Source organism: Eschrichtius robustus, chromosome 20 (genome assembly GCF_028021215.1).
Source record: "Eschrichtius robustus isolate mEscRob2 chromosome 20, mEscRob2.pri, whole genome shotgun sequence".
In the NCBI taxonomy this organism is placed as follows: Eukaryota; Metazoa; Chordata; class Mammalia; order Artiodactyla; family Eschrichtiidae; genus Eschrichtius; species Eschrichtius robustus.
In genome coordinates, this window is record NC_090843.1 from 55,910,924 (window position 1) to 55,924,926 (window position 14,003).

The window sequence follows — 14,003 nt, forward strand, 5'->3', positions numbered from 1 at the left end:
GGTGGCACGTAGGGACTTGGGCTGTGACCTGAGTGTGGGGTGACTACAGGACCTGCGGGGGAGGGCGTTGTGGTGCTGGGGCGGTCAGGGCTGGCAGCGGGGCAGGTGCTAATGCATTTGCCTCTGGAAACCGGAGTTCTCCGGCGTCAAGCTGTTCTCTGCAGGTGTCCTGGTGGAGGGATGTGCGTGTGCTTGTCTGGAGCCTCACCTTCCGTTTTGAGGGTCAGCCTGTTAATTTGCAGACCTGGGGCAGGGAAGGCCAGCGAGGTCTTCCCCCTCCCAGATGACCTGCTGTTCAGGGGGGAGGGGAAGTAGCCGTCTGTTAGCCGGGGATGCCAAACAAGGGTTGAAAGCAAAAATAGAAACGCATTGGGTTCTGTCTGGGAGGGGCGTTGAGTTCTGGTGGATCCAAGAGGCCTCTTCTGAGCTGTCTGCCGCCGATGCTGTGTTTGCTCGGCTCAGTATTTGCAGAGCACGTCATGTCCTGCGCTCCTGACCTCCTCGGGGATGGATCTAGGTGTGCAGGAGCCGGGCTGCGGGCTCGAGGGCCTGCAGCTGTTCCACGAGTCTGTCTTTGGGGGGTTTGGGGCGGCTGTGGCCGTGGTCCAGCTTGCTGCCCTCCTGATCAGAACTCCCTTTGGCCTGCCATAACCGCCCCCCACCCCCCCCCACCCCCCCCCCCGCCGCCGGTCCTCCAACTTCCCACCTCCCGTGAGGCTGGTCTCAGCTGAGCAATTCTGAAATCATCCCTTGTGGTAAAAGGAGCTATTTTCAGCCTTCCCATTACTGCCCAGTGGGGGGTGGGGTGGGGTGGTGTTTATCCCTTTGCTGCCTTTTTGTTTCCTTCTTGTACAGTGTAATCTGGAGCAGCGGTGAGAGCATTACGCAGCCCTGCCTCCGGGGTCCTGGCTGGCAATTCCCGGTGCTGTGATTTGGCACCAAATGCAGCGCCTGGGGCAGAGGCAACCTTGGGCCCCATCCTTGCTCTGTAGTAACTCCAGAGTGGCAGGTAGCACAAATGGCCCATCGGAGTCACCTTGGCCCTGGCTGGTGGGAGCAGCTCCCCTGCTGCCGCTTGCTTCAGGCTGACGGTAGCCTTTGGTGACCTTACCAAAAAGCCGGCCAGCTCATTGAGGTGGCGGCTCTAAAGGAGCCCCCCGCATCCTCCGCTGACTGTGTGACCCTCCCCAATCTGGTCTCCCCATGCCCTGATTGGATGCCTGTGTCCCTCCTGGTCTCTGTTCCCTGCTTCCCACAGTGGGTCCTGGGGTGATCGGAAGGGGCCCCTCTGTCCTGTCTTTTGGGCTCCACCCTCCCCCGTCCTCCTGAGAAGCCTGCAGGTGGCAGAGCCATCAGTGGTGAATTGGCAGGTGCTCTGGGAGCTCCCTTTAGAGGCAGGAGAAAGCCTCTCCCTTACGGAGCAAGAGTCTGGTGGGACAGAGCGGGGACATCTGGGGCTTGAGAGAATTGTTCCAAACAACTCAGAACTGTTGGGGACCGAACTGGCAGAGCAAATGAAAGTACAATAGATAGCCAAAGCTATTAATCACTAATCCTCTCCTAAATCAGGTAATTAATGGGTATTTAAGTGGCATATTTATGAGATACCAGCAGGTCTTCAAAAAGCACATTTTTTCCCAAAGCGACTGGTTGGCCCACCTGTGTCCTGCTGGGAGACTGGGGTTGTCGTCCCACCCCCAGGCCACCCCCAGGCGCAGGGAGCATGACGGGAGGCAGGTTCCGTCTGAGCTTCCCTTTTGTCATCGCAAAGAGGGATTGGAGCCCTTCTGAACTGACCTCACTGGGCTGTCGTGGGGATGATAGGAAGTGAAGGCCGTGCAAATCCCTGGCAGTGGTGTAAAATGCTGTACAGAATTTAGTGTTAGCTGTGAAAATAGCCTTGAAGTTATAGGATACAGTGCCTTGATTGTGCCTGGTGCTGTTTATGGCCGGGGTCAGGCCTCAGTCGGTGGCTAGAGGCATTCCTTGTTTTTTGAGTCATTGCCGAACGTGTGGCTGGGTCCATGACTGGGTCAAGGCTTAGTGTGTGGCTTGGCCTGTGCTCAGCTTCACGGCCTGGTTTGAGATCAGGTCCCAGTTGTTCTGGGATCGGGGTTGTGACTTGATCTGTGGTCAGCTCGAGGTTAGGCTGTGGTTAGCTCGAGGTTAGGCTGTGGTTGAGGTCAAGGTTGGGCCATGGATAGTCTCAGGAAAATTCTGCATCCCGGAGCCTCAGCCTCAATTCTTGAGTCCACCCCTGGACTGATGGAGCTACGTGGGTCCCCTGGAAGCTGGATTCCTTCAGGGTCCTCCAGGATCTGGGCTCCAGGTGCTGGGAGCCCCAGCACACAGGCCCTTCTGGGACTCCTGGCATGTGCCCTGAAACAGCCCAGCACACGAGCTCATCAGTGGCGCATACAGCAGTTTGGGAGATAGTTAGGACATGTTTCTATAGCAACCAACCCCCAACCAGCACTGGTTTCCTTCAATAATGCCTTTTTCTGGAATCAGCTTCTCCTGGCCTCTTGTTTCTCCCTGGGTGGCCCCATAGCCCCTTGAAGGCTGAGCATGGGCTGGTTGGCCCTGATTGGTCTGGTCAGACGCATCCTGACCCAGAGATGGGGCCTGAGGACATTCCCTATGGGATACTTCCCTGAGAGGGGGCCCTCCTGAGATCTACCTGGTGCTGGGCCATGCTGAGTGTAACAAGAGCTTTCTCTGTGCCCAGCCCTGGGCTGGGAGAGGCTATGGGCCTGGGGAGGATTCCTACCGGGTTTCTGCCTGGGGGAACCCACAGCCCAGTGGGACGGGCAGGCCTGGACCTGGTCTGCAGATTGGTGCTCTGATGGGCACAGGTAAAGGACGTTATGGAAGTACGGAAGAGGCAGGCACCCAGACCAGCACTGGGGTCAAGGAAGGCTTTCAGCTGGGGTAGGGTGGGGATGGAGGGTATTTCAGGTACCAGGACGTTCAGGAGCAAAGTCTTGGAGGGAAAGAAAATGGTATGGGCTGGGGGGTGTTGGGGGGCCCTTCCCAGTGGCGACGTGTTACTGGAACCCAGACTTATGGGTGGAGGGGCTTGCAGACAGAGCAGGCCCTGGCCTTAGGTAGCTCAAGGTTTGGGGAGCAGATAAGACAGAGCCCCACGGAGCTGCGCCGGTGGAGAGGAGAGAAGGGCCAGCCGTGCACCAGGAGCAGCCCCAAGAGTGTTGGGGCTTGGGAGCCTCCAGCCTCAGGGTGAGGAGGGCAGTTCCTGCTCTGCCCTCTGGGCTCCCATTCCAGGGGCTGGAGGAGAAGGAGAGGGGCCCACTCTTGGGAGCTCCCACCTGTGAAAGGACCAAAGAAAGGCCCGTGGATATCATGATTTATTTATGTTATTTAACAAACCCTTTTATAGCACTGAGTGCCAGGCACCATGCCAAACCTTTTTCGAATATTCATTCACATAATCTTCATAGCAACCCTAGGGAAGGACTATTATTACCCCCATTTTACAGAGGAGGAGACTGAACACAGAGTGGTGTAGTGACATTTATTAAGATCACCAGTTGAGAAGTGGCAGAGTTGACAGTGAGAGGAGGAAGGCAGGGCTACGGGAGGAGGGGCAGAGATGAGGGGGGCCTTCAGAGTCCCCCCCACCTGCCAGTAGGAGCCTTACTCAGACTCTGCATCTCTCACTCTGCATCCAGCAAGTGGATGGACCCCTGGGACCCCAGGCCAGAACTGTGAAGTGTGATTCTAAGTGTGTGTGTGTGTGTGTGTGTGTGTGTGTGTGTGGCTGTGTGGGCCACGTTTAGGCTCTGGACTCTACGTGTCCACGGGGCTCCCACTGCCCATGGGATGTCTGGCAGCCTGATGGTTTCTGCAGCATTGATTGTCAGCAGTTAGACCCAGATGCTTGTGCTTGTAGAACCTGCCATCCTCGTGCCTGTGTGTGTGTGTGTGTGTGTGTGTGTGTGTGTGTATGTGAGAGACAGAGAGACAGAGGAGACAGAGACAGACTGGAGATGAGGGGCCTGCCTGAATGAGCCCACAGCCGAGCTCCTTTCTCCCCCTCGGCCCCGTCCTCTTCCGAGGCACAGATTGCTGGAATCCAGCAGGCCTGCCGGGCCGTGGTTTCAGATGTGGCCTCAGGCAGGACCGGGCACCGAAGCTGCGGCCACAGTCACGGGCAGCAGGCTCAGTGCCAGGCAGCCCACCTTGGCCAGCTCAGAGGTGCTTGTGACTCCCTGGAGGTCTGGAAATTGGTAGGTGTTACTTGAACACCCACAGGGCCGTGGCTGTCACAGCAGACGCCTATGTCCCCTCCCTTGCTCTGATGAGCCAGACTTCTTACTCTTGAGGAGAAGGTTCTGGATCCAGCGTCTCTTGGAAATGGCCCGATTGCTTTGACCCATGTCTCTACTCCCTCCCACCCTGCCCCAGCCTGGCCAACCCTGCCCACCCTTCCTTTAAGGCTCAGCTTGGGCCTCCTCCCCCAGGAAGGCCTCTGGGCCCTTCAGCCTGCAGGGTGTCTGCCTCTGGGAGGTCCTGTCCACACCTCTGAGACGAGGTAGGGATGGCATTTAGCCCAGAGGCCAGGCTGCCCACCCCTCCTTTGTCCTGTGCCCTGTGCAGGGGCTGTGCAGGGCTGGGCCCCGAGGCTGGCACCCAGGAGCCAGGATTGAGCCCATTCAGCTCTGTCCCCAACTCCTTCCTCCTGGGCACCACCTGGCCCAAGGTCTGGCCCAGGAAGAGTCGGCCAATACCCGCCTCCCTCACTTTACTGTGCCAGGGCTTTCCTCACCGTGAAATGTCTTCCCCCTCAGACTGGGCTCCTGAGAGCAGGGCGGTGACTCCCTTCTGGTGGGGCTGACCCTCACGCCGGGGCTGCCCTGGGGTCCCCGGTACTGGGCAGAGTACCCACTGTTGGCTCCTGTCCATCTGTCCGTCTGCCTATTCCTGTGTCCCTGGGAGCCAGGGCCAAGGTGGGGAAGTGGGTGACCTCTGGCTGCACCCACGCTGGGGAGACCCAGGCCTGAGACAAGGTCGAGGAGACCGCACTGGACCTGATGGCGGCGGGTAGATGCGCCAGGAGAGAGGGCGGGGATGGCTCCTCGCAGCCCCTCCCACTGCAGGCCCCCCACCCTACCCCGAGCTTTGCTGAGGGACCAGCGCATCGTGGGGTGTGAAGGATCGTTTGTTTCTCTCTGGATTGCCGGGAAGGATTGGGATATTCCCTTTTCTCTTTTATCCTGATTTAGAGGTTTTTAAAAAAAATTTGGCCATGCTTCGAGGCATGTGGGATCTTAGTTCCCCAGCCAGGGATCGAACCCACACCCCTGCATTGGAAGCGCGGAGTCTTAACCACTTGACCCCCAGGGAAGTCCCCTGATTTAGAGTTTTGAATAAGTGTGGTAGAGAAGGTGGGACAGAAGAGTCTGCTGGAAGAAGTAGGCTGAGCCTTGGGGTTGCGGAAGGGACTCTGCAGCCTGGGAAGGGAAGAGAAGAGACCTGGGCCCTGCGCCCTGAGCTCTGCTACAGAGCACCCAGCATGGTGGTCCTGAGCACAGACCCTGGAGTCATATGGACCTGGGTTCAAATCTTGCTTCCATCACTTATTGGCTTTATGACCTCAGTCGAATGACTTCACACCTCTGAACTTTATTTCCTGAGCTGTAAGATGGGGATTCATGACACCCACTCCAAGAGGCTTGGTTAGGATTACTTTAGATAATACCTGTGAAGCAGCTAGCAGATCATTTTTGTTCATTCGCTTGTTTGCCAAACACCCCTTGGCCCTCTTTCACCTGGGACCCTGTACTAGACACAGAAAATGCAGAGAGGTGAAGGGCAGGGACCCACCTCAAGGAGATTGTGCTTCTGGGCCTTTGCCCTCGCTGTTCTGGGATCATGGTACCCACCTTCTCTGACTCTCAAGATCACGTGTGGCCTTTAGCAACCTGACCTGTGCCCCCTATCTCTTGGGAGACTTCCTGACCCTCTTGGGCATCTGTGTTTCCCTCTTCCTGAAGTGTGCAGGTGATAGACTCTGGGTGGAGGTTGGAACCTTAAAATCCACCTGTTCTGAGCTCCCATCCACAGCAAGCAGGCAACCCCTTACCTTATCCTAACCCTAAACTTAACCCTAATCTTACCTGGTCTGGCTCCATTTCCTCTCTCACCTCCCCTTACACCTGTCTCCCCCTCTGTCGCTTGTTCCAGCTCTTATCACAGGCTCTCATCCTCCTCCTCTGTCTGTCCATCCCACGCGCGTGTGCCAGGAGCATGCATACACATACAGATGTACACACTCGCGCTTAGCATGTCTGGCTCTTTCTCATCATTCAAGTCTCCACTGATCTGACACCTTTTCAGAAAAGTCTTCCCCTCACACCCCTCCCAAGATACTCTGTCTATCACTGTTTTCCTTTTTTGAAGTATGATCTTTGCCGTTCACTAAAAAGCCTGCACCCTGAAGGAAGAGATGAAGGGAACATCTTCCACCCAGGAGCCAGGTGACGGCTGCTTCTTACCATGATCCGTTCTTACAGGTTGTTTTTTACACCAGGGTAGATAACTGAGATCCTTCCACATACCTACCTTTCCAGAGGTTGTTTGCAAGGAGGGAGGGACTGTAGCAGGTTTAAACAAACTTATAGTGTGTATTTAAAAACCAGTGCAGGTATGCATTTTGAAAACAAAGAAGATAAAAGTAAACCAGATAAAAGATGCCTTTGAAGAGAAAATCAACTGTAGATTTCAGCCACAAAGGAGAGTCAACAATCAGGTGAAGGGTTCGTGTGGAAGGAGAAACAGCGCTGGTTCAGCATTTATAACTCGAACAGGTGACAGAGTTCTTTTGATGACGGGGCCGATCGCCCTTTTCATCATCCCTCGGTGGATGTACAGATCCACGCGTTCATGCCTGTCTATTCTCTAGCCTGTAATTACACTGTAGGGACACTCAAGGAAGGAGGACGTGGTGGAGGTAGGAAGGGACCGTTTTATTTTCTTCCCAGCACTTTCTGCTGCTGAAATGATCTTTGCTGCTTCCTTGTTCCAGGTCTGCTTTCCCTGCCCACTGCCACCATCACCCACACCCCGCAGAGTGTAAGCGCTGGGAGGGCCCCATGGCAGGGCCCGGCCCTGTCCCTCTTATTCACCTCAGTGTCCCTAGCAACTCACACAGTGCCTTGCAGGATGGACAGCTCCCTTTGACACCCAGAAGCCCCTTCCCTCTCTGCCCACCTCTAGCTGGGAGAACATCTCCCTCAAATGGAGCTGAACTGGCCTCCCTGCAGCCTTCCCTGCTGGCGGGTTCTCCCCGCTGGGATTCTCACCAAGGCCAGCCCGTCACACATGTTATGGGTGTTGCGGTGACCTAAGATGATGGTGGCCTGCAAGGATGGATGTGGTGGTGGGAGTGAGGGAGGGACAACTTCCAGAGCTCTCCTCTTTTCCTCAGGCTCCAGCACACACTCTATTTAGGAGGGAGAGGTTGGCAGGAATATCCTTGCCCGTCTTCATTCTCAGGTGGAGTATATACTGTACAGGTATGAGACCCACCGTAACCAGGACCTTGTTGCGGAACCCTCACTATCCAAACTCAGGACCCAAATCGACTCAGATACATCTTCAGACAAGCCCATCGCTACTTAAACCCTTGCTGCTCACCATCCAAAACTCAGGAACCAAGTAGATGCGGCTGATATGACTGTCCTGACTCTCCTGATTCTTGCTTTCTTAGTAATGGAATCGATTTGGACAGCAAGGGATATTTGTACATTGATATAGGATGTCTGATAGTTTTTATACCTTTAGCATCTATAAAAGGGATAGGTTTATATGAGAAAACATATAAAATTAGTGTAAAATCAAGAAGAATTTTAAGTGATTGTATTTATTGAATCACAGAAATCTTCACATACATTTGATTTATACCTAAGCACTTCTTTATTTTATTTTGATACTATTGTAAATGGTATTGTTTTTCAGATTTCAAATTCCAGTTCATTGCTGACATACAGGATTGCAACTGACTTTTGTATTTTGACCTTGTATCCTGCGATCTCGCTATACTCAATTATTAGTTCCAGTAGGTTCTTTTTTTGTAGGTTTTGCAGAGTTTTTGTTTTCTAGATAGACAATCATGCCATCTGAGAATAAAAGCAGTTTTGTTTTTTCTCTTCCAACATGTATACCTTTTATTTCTTTTTCTTGTCTTGTTGCACTAGCTAGAACTTCCCCCCACATACATTTGGGAAACGGTCCCATATCCACGTTAGAAATACTCAGTTATGGTGAATCTGGATTTTCAAACTCCCTTGCAATAAATCCAGGGATCATGGGCAGGAAATTGCTGATCAGCCTGTCATGCCATCCACACTGTTGGGTGAGAATCAAAAGCTTAGAGGGTCCCCACAGGGAGTGTAGGGCAGACCCAGCTTTACACCTAGAAGTGACTCGCAGGTCAGTGTTTCCTGTGGCCTCTGCCTTTTCTGTGTTTCAGAAAGTGCTTTTGGTCTGGCTCCAAGCCAGGGAGCTCAAGCTGGGTGTGTGTTTGGGAGTTTGTGGTGGGTGGGGCAGGAGGGACAGGCAGGAGGGCTGAGTCCCTGGGCTGACCTGTGCTGGCCTCTCCCTTCAGGAACAGTTTACATTCTGAGGTCTGAGCTCAGGGCAGGGAACAGTGCCAGCATCCTGCAGGGTGACTGGGTGAGCTGAGGCTGCAGCAGATTTTCTGAGGACTGCATCGTGATGGGCATTCTAGCCATGGCGGGGGGAAATGCCCACCTCTCACTGGTTCATCCACATCTACTATGTGCCAGACTGGCTCCTCAAACATCAGTCGGAGTTGAAAAGTTTCAGGGGAAAGTCTCTGTCAGGTTCCTCATTGCACAGACGGGGAAACTGAGGTAGGGGCATTGCTGATGCAAGAACCCACATGTACTGGATGGCCAGGGCCATACGGAGGAAGACGTACCTTGTGTGCATGGCGATTTTACTGTTTTCCATTGAATTAAGATGCAGTCAATTGTAAGATGCATCATTATTTTCTATACCCCAGGAAAGAATAAACAATGCCAACTAAATGAGGACATGCCATCATGTAAGACACACCCCAATTTTAAAGATGTTGAAGTGTGAAAAAAATGTATGTCTTAGAACCGATAAGATGAATTTATAAAATTAATAGTCATATGAAATTATATGTGCAGGGTAAAAATTGAGTTTCCCCTGCTTCTTATCAAATTCTACTCTGTAGAGATAATCTCTATTGATGTTTTGGTGCCTGTCCTTCCAGACATTTTAATGCATGTGTGAGTATATTTATATAATAATGACTGTTGTGAGCACTTGCTATATGCTAGGCCCTGTGCTAAGCACCTCGATGTATTTTATTTCATCTTTACAATAAGCTCATGGGGCAGGTATGAGCTTTCCTCACTTTATAGCTGAGGAAAATGAGGCACAGAGAGGTGAAGGGACACACTTGACATCACACAGCTTCTAAGAGGAAAGGGCCTGAGCCTGAATCTAGGCCTCTTCCAACCTCAGACCCTGAGTTCTTAACTTACATGCTGTACATATCCTCAGCGTGCAGGTATAAGTATATTTTTCAAAAATGGGGTCAAAAGATACCTACGGTTCTGGGACCAGTGTGCATTTGTTTTCTTCTACCCATACTCCGTGGGCATCTTTCCATGTCAATACATAAGGAGCTACTTGATTTTCCTACCAGTTGCAAAGAATTCCCTTGATGACTGTGTATGAATGTATGTCTGGTCCTCTGTGGATGAACACTGGGATTTCTTCCAGTTTACTGGTATTACCAGAACACCAAGATGATCAACTATATATTGCCATCTTTGTATACTTCTCTGATTATTTCCTCAGGAAAATTACCAGGTCAATTTTCTTCTAACACTTATATGGTTTTAATGTTTACAATTAGATTGGAATTCATCTGCCATCTCCAGTAGTGCACGTGTCCAGGGAGCAGGTGGAGGGGTTCCTGGATGTGCCGGGCGCCAGCTGGTTCCATGAGAGCCCCAAAGTGCCAAGTAAAGGGGGCTCTGAGAATGGGGGGCAGGGGAAGAGGCTTCTGACCCAGCTCTGCCTCTGGCCTTCCTCCCTCTGGTCACGGGGCAGGAGGTGCGTTGAGGCTGAGTTCAGGGCAAGGGGCCACGTTCTCTATGTGCACTTGCTCCTGCCTGCTCTGGAGAACCTCTCAGCCCCATGTCCTGGCCTCTGCAGGTATTAATAATAATAGCAGTCACCATCACTGAGCGCCCCCCGAAACAGAGGTGCTGAGCATGCGTTATTTCTGATCCTTCGAGCTCGGGCTTGATTGTTGCCGATATTTTGTAGAAGGGGAAACTGAGGCTGTGGTATGGAGAGGAAATGGCCGCAGAGGTTGCAAGTGGCAGAGACGGGGTGGAACTCAAGTTCAGGTCCCCCTTCTCTTAGTGTGGGGCTTTTTCCCCAGGGGAGGCTTCAGTCCTTCCCTGGCCTGCACACTCGTGCAACAAACATCACTAGTGCCCTTCCGGGTGTCTGCTTCTCCTCCCTCCACCCTCTTAAAGCTGGGCTTGGTCACGTGACTTGCTTTGGCCAATGACAGGAGCAGAAGTCTGTCACGTGTGGGAAGACTCGTTTACGACTGGGCGTGCCTTTCTGTGCTCTCCTCCCCAGCTTCTGCAGAACTTCAAGTCTCGATTCGAGATGCTGGCATCATAAGGCGGCGTCTTTGAGTGACCGCCATGGCCAGAGTCTTGAGTGACCGCCATGGCCAGAGCCCCCTTCCTACCTGTGTGTGAGTGAGGAATGAACCGTTATTATTTTTTTTAATTAATTTAATTAATTTAATTAAATTAATTCTTTTTTAATTAATTAAATTAAATTAATTCTTTTTTTTTTTTAAGAAATTCACGTTCTTTTATTTATTTATTTTATTATTTATGGCTGTGTCGGGTCTTCGTTTCTGTGCGAGGGCTTTCTCTAATTGCGGCGAGCGGGGGCCACTCTTCATCGCCGTGCGCGGGCCTCTCACTATCGCGGCCTCTCTTGTTGCGGAGCACAAGCTCCAGACGCGCAGGCTCAGTAATTGTGGCTCACGGGCCTAGTTGCTCCGCGGCATGAGGGATCTTCCCAGACCAGGGTTCGAACCCTTGTCCCCTGCATTGGCAGGCAGACTCTCAACCACTGCGCCACCAGGGAAGCCCCCGTTATTGTTTTAAGATGATTTATTAACACAGCAAAACTTACCTGATACTTCCTGATACACCGTGTCACCTTGGCAACATCTCTTAACTACCTCTGGTCTCGGTTTTGGTGTGTGCAAAATGGGCACCCTCGTTCCTGCCCCACTGAGCCGTCTCAGAAAGGAATTTGGGTCTTAAATGAAAGCACAGCGGTGGAAGGGCTCTGTGAGGTGCTGTGTACTTGAAGTCAGGAGGGCAGGGACGTGCAGGATGCCGACTAAACCTTGGTCCAGGGGCAGTCTGGGTTTACCTCCTTCATGCCAGGACACGGCCTCAAGCTTGGCTAACAGGTGTGTTTCCTTTGGCAGGTGGCCCTCCCCCGGGCGGTGGTGCCCCCTGGCACCTTCGAAATGTCCTCAGCGACTCAGTGGAAAGCTCTGATGATGAATTCTTTGATGCTAGAGGTGAGTGAATCTCATTGTCCCATCATTGTCTGGGTGACCTTTTTAGAAGCTCCAAGAAGGGGATCCCTGTTGGGAGTTAGTATCTCTCCCCACTCAGACACTGCAATTCCGTGCTTCATTATTACCCAATCTGTGAGTCCCCTCAGGGCTGGGGCTCAGCGTCCAGTCATTCACTCTTTGAGATATTTGCTGAGTTCCTACAATATTTCAGGCGCTTACCATACTGCAGTAAACAGATAGGCGTGGCCACTGCCCTCATCAAGCTGATAGTCTAGTGGGAGAGGCAAACGTCAAACAATTACATAAAGAAAAATACAGTCACAAATGGGAACTAATACCGCTGAGTAAAAAGCACCAAGTGTTAATAGAAAGAGTGATGATGGGGGTACCTGATTTAGGCTGGGGAGGGCCTTAATATCCTCTCTGCAGCACTGAGGATAGGAGCTGGCTAGAAGAAGAGTGGGAGGAAAGAGCCTTAGGCAGAAGACGCAGCAGGTATGATGGTGCTGAAGCAGGAAAGAGGGGGCCTTCCGGGGACTGGAGGCCCGTGCGGGAGGGGGAAAGGAGAGATGAGGCTGCATGTGACCCAGTAGGTGACTCTCAAGGTCAGCCTACAGACGGGAGGGGGAGCTGGAGTGGAGATGCGGACCAGTTAGATTATTGCAGATGTTCAGGGGAGAGACGAGGGAGGGGAGGACATCAGCTCTGCATTTCAGTGCTGGGTGCATGGCCTGCCTGCCGGACATAGCAGGGGGCGCTATCTAAGTGAGGATGGGAAAACAAGAAACATTACAAGGATTGGAGAAGAGGGCACCAGATGGGGTGGGCATTTCAGGCAGAGAGCACGGTCTCAGAGATGAGGACGTGCAGGGCAGGGGACCAGTGGAAGGCAGAGTCTGCCTGGACTTCAGGAGAGAGGACCCTCACAGTCATGCTGGCCTGGGCCGTGCCAGGGTGGGTGAGACGCACAAGCCTAGGAGGGTCTCCAGGCTAGGAGGGTCCCCGAGTCTCACTTGGCTGGCTCAGCTCCACTCTGGGAAGTCACCATATTTGGGGGATTGACTTACTTCTGGGATGGGGCCAGCTTTGAAGTACTGGCTGAATGGGGTCTTGAAAGAGAAACAGAGCATGCGCTGGCAAGACCCCAGGACCCAGAGCAGGACACTTGGGACATGGTCTCAGCCGTGTCATTGACTCGTTCTGTGATCTTGGGCAAGTCTTTCACTTTCTCTGGGCCTCAGTTTCCCTATCAGCTCGGTGCCTCCAGAAATGGAGACTGTATCCAGTTCAGGTGATTTTCGGGGAGGCACGGTGGGGTTGGGCAGTGGGACACTGCCCCAGCCTGAGCCTCCCCCATTCTTGACTCTGGATGGAGTACCCCCTCCCTGATGCCAACCCCAAACCAGCCCATTTGGGGCTTCTTTCCTGTCTCCCACTGGCGTCTGATTGGAGTGGCAGCCGGGGCTGACTTTCTCCATAGCAACTAACCCAAAGTGTGACAACAACGGCTTCAATATTTTGATGCTTAGAACACTTTCATTTAAAATATTTTTGTAGTTCATCAGGGCTCTGCATTCGCAGATGACGATGATGGCTCCCTGCGGGAGGCGTCTGCGGGTGGCACCGGTCAGCTCCATCTCCATCCCCATGGGCCTTATGCACCTGCTTTCCTTTTGAGCAGCTGTGGATCCAACCTGCTTCCCTCCCTGCGGACCCTCAGCGTTCTGTCCTCTGCCCCCATGATCTCACTGCTCTGTCTGCAGTTCCTAAACTGGCCTCACCTCTCACTCCTCTCTTATGGGTGGCCCCACCTTCTCTTCTATTCCTTTGTTTCATCTCCTCCCCGCTCTCCTCACCTCCGTCTCTCCTTCTCTCCACTATCCCAGGATCACACACTCTCCCATCTCTTTCCCTGTCTTCCACCTCTCAGCACTTCCTACCAGACCTCTGAACCTCATGTCTCTGAACCTTTCCTATGTCACCTCTCCCAGAGCATCTGTAGCGCTCAGCCCCAAGACCCTCCCACAGGCTGCTGGAACCTCTTTGGTTCTGCGTTGCCAACTCCTCACCTCCTGTCTGTTCCCTGTGGTCTCCCTGGGCAAGGCTTTTGCGTATTTCCTCCGCTCAGGGCAGTAAGAGGTAAAGCCATCCTCCTTCTCTGCTCCCAAGAGCTTTCTCAGCATCTGGGGCCAGGCCATGAGTGTCCGGCTTTCTGGGCGTGCTCTGAAGGGTCACCTCCCTGCCTCTGTTCTCCAGCCCAGGCTGAGCCCTGACCCTGGCCTGGGTGTGGTCTCTGTCCCCACCTGCATCCTGCTGCCTCTGCAGTTCCACCTCCAGCCGTGGTGGAGCCACATTG

General features: G+C 53.0%; 1 protein-coding gene across 1 annotated transcript in view; it reads left to right on the top strand.

Moving 5' to 3' along the window:
* The first annotated feature begins 10,767 nt into the window (after positions 1-10,767).
* Positions 10,768-14,003, top strand: part of PITPNM3 (PITPNM family member 3) — a 68,567-nt gene continuing 65,331 nt past the window's right edge. Inside the window, exons 1-2 of the mRNA XM_068531777.1 lie at positions 10,768-10,795; positions 11,552-11,647. Of these exons, the coding sequence (XP_068387878.1) occupies positions 10,768-10,795; positions 11,552-11,647 (124 nt within the window). The remainder of the gene's footprint in view (positions 10,796-11,551; positions 11,648-14,003) is intronic.